Source organism: Parus major, chromosome 22 (genome assembly GCF_001522545.3).
Source record: "Parus major isolate Abel chromosome 22, Parus_major1.1, whole genome shotgun sequence".
NCBI classification, from domain to species: Eukaryota; Metazoa; Chordata; class Aves; order Passeriformes; family Paridae; genus Parus; species Parus major.
This window is the reverse complement of record NC_031790.1, coordinates 653132-656679: the sequence shown is the minus strand read 5'-3', so window position 1 is coordinate 656679 and position 3548 is coordinate 653132. Positions and strand designations below refer to the sequence as shown.

At 48.8% G+C, this 3548-nt stretch overlaps 1 protein-coding gene across 1 annotated transcript in view; it reads right to left on the bottom strand.

The window, feature by feature from the left end:
• The window catches only part of SLC23A2 (solute carrier family 23 member 2), a 21979-nt gene extending 18437 nt beyond the window's left edge, over positions 1–3542 (bottom strand). Inside the window, exons 1-3 of the mRNA XM_033519387.1 lie at positions 2421–3542; positions 1750–2018; positions 256–354 (exon numbers count right to left, since the gene is read on the bottom strand). Of these exons, the coding sequence (XP_033375278.1) occupies positions 256–354; positions 1750–1881 (231 nt within the window). The 5' untranslated portion in view covers positions 1882–2018; positions 2421–3542. The remainder of the gene's footprint in view (positions 1–255; positions 355–1749; positions 2019–2420) is intronic.
• Between the last annotated feature and the right edge of the window lie 6 nt (positions 3543–3548).

Genomic DNA, 3548 nt, shown 5'->3' with positions numbered 1-3548 from the left:
GAATGAAGGAATGAAGGAATGGAGAGGAAAAAAAGCTGGAAAAATCACAACTAAAGGCATGAACTTCTTCCAGCATTTCCTGAGTCATGCCCCAAGTGCTGCAACCAAAGAGTGTGACCAGGAGTCATGAGGGCACAGCTCCCTGGGGTGATGTGGATCTGCAAGTCAGCAGCTCTGAGACAGGAAACCTCAACTGCTGTGTGCAAATCACGAGCTGGGAGAGCAAGAATGAGCTCTCAGCTAGCAGGGAATTACCTTTTCTGCTATGCCATTCTCTGTGGTGTAGATGGCCATCAGCTCTGTGTCCTCGGTGTCCTGATCACCGCTGGAGGTGGCGCCACCGTTTATCACCACCTGAAAAACGGAATAAAAATGTCAGGTCTTTTAAAAGAAACCTTTCCTCGGCCACCACGACTCGTATCTCACTCAGTTTTCTCCCCTGGTGCCTCTGATGTTTTGTCAGAAAGCATGAGGAGCGTGGCAAGTCATGATTTCTGTAACAGCAGGGCTGGGGACAGAGGGAGACTTGACAGACATCACTCAAAGCTCCTTAAAAATATCACTGAGAGCTCCTTAAAAACGTCTCACAGAGCTCCTGGAAAGCTGGGCAGGGTCAGCCTGGGGCAGGGGGAACCAGCAGCAGGCTGCCTGCAAGAGTTCTCGAGCTTTACAGCAGAAAAATTCAACTGAAAATGGGAGTAAGCAGAGGAGCAGCAAGAGTCTCCCTGCTGCTGCCTGGGCTGAGCAGCTCAGGTGGCCAAAATGGGCTGGGTGTGAGCCCAGCTGGGCAAGGAAACTCTGCTGAGGGGCTGGAGAGTGTCCAGGGAAGGGAACAGAGCTGGGGATGGGGCTGGAGCCCCAGGAGGGGCTGGGGGAGCTGGGGAAGGGCTGGAGAATTCCTGAAGGAGCTGGAGAATCCCTGAGGGAGCTGGGAAGGGAATGGAGAATTCCTGAGGGAGCTGGGAAGGGAATGGAGAATTCCTGAAGGAGCTGGAGAATTCCTGAGGGAGCTGGGAAGGGAATGGAGAATTCCTGAGGGAGCTGGGAAGGGAATGGAGAATCCCTGAGGGAGCTGGGAAGGGAATGGAGAATCCCTGAGGGAGCTGGGAAGGGAATGGAGAATTCCTGAGGGAGCTGGGAAGGGAATGGAGAATTCCTGAGGGAGCTGGAGAATCCCTGAGGGAGCTGGGAAGGGGCTGGAGAACTCCTGAAGGGTCTGGAGAATCCCTGAGGGAGCTGGGAAGGGGCTCAGGCTGGAGAAAATGAGGATCAAAGGGAATTTCTGGCTCTGCACAAGTCCCTGGCAGGAGGGACAGCCTGACAAGGGGGGATTTGGGATGTGATCCCAGGGAACAGGGACAGGAGCAGAGGGAACAGCCTCAGGGTGGACATGGGGAATATTTCTGCACTGTTGTTAAGCCCTGGCACTGCTGCCCACGTGTCCCCATGCCTGGAGCTGCTCAGAACCAGAACAGAGGTGACACTTGATGATTTTTGGTGGGGATTGCTCACAGGTTGGACCTGACCATCCTGGAGGTCTTTTCCAACCTCAGAGATTCCATGATTCTGCTGCAGGAGGACAATCCAGTCCTGGGAATAACCACCCACAGCAGCACTGGCCCTGCTCACACACAAATACTCAGGGGAGCAGAGTTTTATCTCTGTCTGCTCATGGAAATAAAGGCTTTGTACCCCACAACTGGAACATTTTCCCGTTTCACACAGAGCCTGAGGGCAGGAATCACTCACAGGCAGGGTGAAGAAGGTGGGGTGTTTGGATTCATCCTCATATTTGGCCTCTGTGGAACCTCCTGCCTCCACGGATTTGGACGTGGTGTTTTTGCCAATCCCCATCGTTTCCAGCACGTCCAGGACCTGCATGCAGCACCCAGGAGCTGCCTCTGGGCCAGGCCAACAACTGAGGACAGCTCCTTATTCCAACAGCAGCAGCTCCAGCAGTCACCCAGGAGCTCAGGAATCCAGCTGGCACCTCAGGGGGTTGTTCCCATCAACAGCTCCTAGGAGTGAAGGGAGAAATTCATATTTCTTATTCCCTAAAAGAGATGTGCAAAAGCACAAGCCCCACAGCCTGGGCTCCCTTTCGTGCTTGTGACTCACCAACCCTCATCATTCCTCCTGATAATTATCAGTCAAGTTATCTGAAATTCATAATTATCAGTCAAGTTATCTGAAATTCATAATTATCAGTCAAGCTACCTGAAATTCATAATTATCAGTCAAGCTACCTGAAATTCATAATTATCAATCAGGCTATCTTAAATTCATAATTATCAGTCAAGCTATCTGAAATTCATAATTATCAGTCAAGCTATCTGAAATTCATAATTATCAGTCAAGCTATCTGAAATTCATAATTATCAGTCAAGCTATCTGAAATTCGTAATTATCAATCAGGCTACCTGAAATTCTTTCATACTGGGAATATTCTGATTATTCCCTCATTCTTCTCCTGTGTTTTCCAGTCATTAGCAGTATATTGAAACCTTATTTTTTTTTCCAGTCTCACAGCCATTCCCACAGAAGTTTTGAGGAATAAACTCCAGAGTAGTGCAGAACATCCAGCAGAAATGAAACGTGGGTTTCTCCAAGGAGGGTGAATTTGCAGAGCTGGCCCAGGATTACCCCCACATTACTGAGTCCTCACCTTGAAGTAAAAAATCCCTGGGAATTCAGAGAGAAACAGCTCTTTCTGCTGAACATCCTAACCCAAAATCACCCCCAAATTCCCAGCTGCACAAAGAACTGTCCAAGCAATCTGCCCCAGGATGCTGAAGGTTGAGGATAAACTCTATATTTGAATGAGTTTCACTTCCCTTTTGGCAAAAATATCTTTAGTGGGGCTCTTGTTTTCCCAGATGGGTCACTACAGTACAATTTTCCTCTATTTCCTCCTTAAATCAGAGCAGCCATTCCAGTATCATCCCACATTTTCCCTTTTTAAGGCAGAAGAACAGGAATTAACACCTTTTGAACCTGAACTCCTCACAGCTGGAAGTGAAATTTCCATCAGGACTCTGATTAAAGTTCATCTTTCCACACCAAACTGTCTCCATTCACGTGTTTAAAGCTGCCAGGGGTTCACAGTGCTGGAGATAAGATCAGGGCTCACAGAAAGGGCAGGAGATAGCCCAGGTGCCAAGTTCAGCAGGAAAAACCTCCTGGCCAGGGCCAGGCCACTCTGAACCTTCAACATTTGATTTTTCCCCAGCTAAAAAGCTCCCTCCAGCCTTGAAGCCATCACTCCAGTGTCTGGTGTGACACAACATCACCTGCTCACGCCTCCAGGACCTCCCAGCACATCCTCCCTTTTTGCTGTTTTGTTTAAATAAATCAGGATGCATTTCAAAGCTGACAGGGAAAAAAAAAAAAGATCAAACCCATCAGAGATATGGAGATCTACAATGCAATGCTCTTCTTCTTCCTGCTCTGGAACCTTCACCACAAATAAAAACATCCACTGGAGCACAAAGGTTCTTCCTACAGGAAAATCTGCCCCTGTGCTACCAGTTTTATCCTCCTGCTCCAGT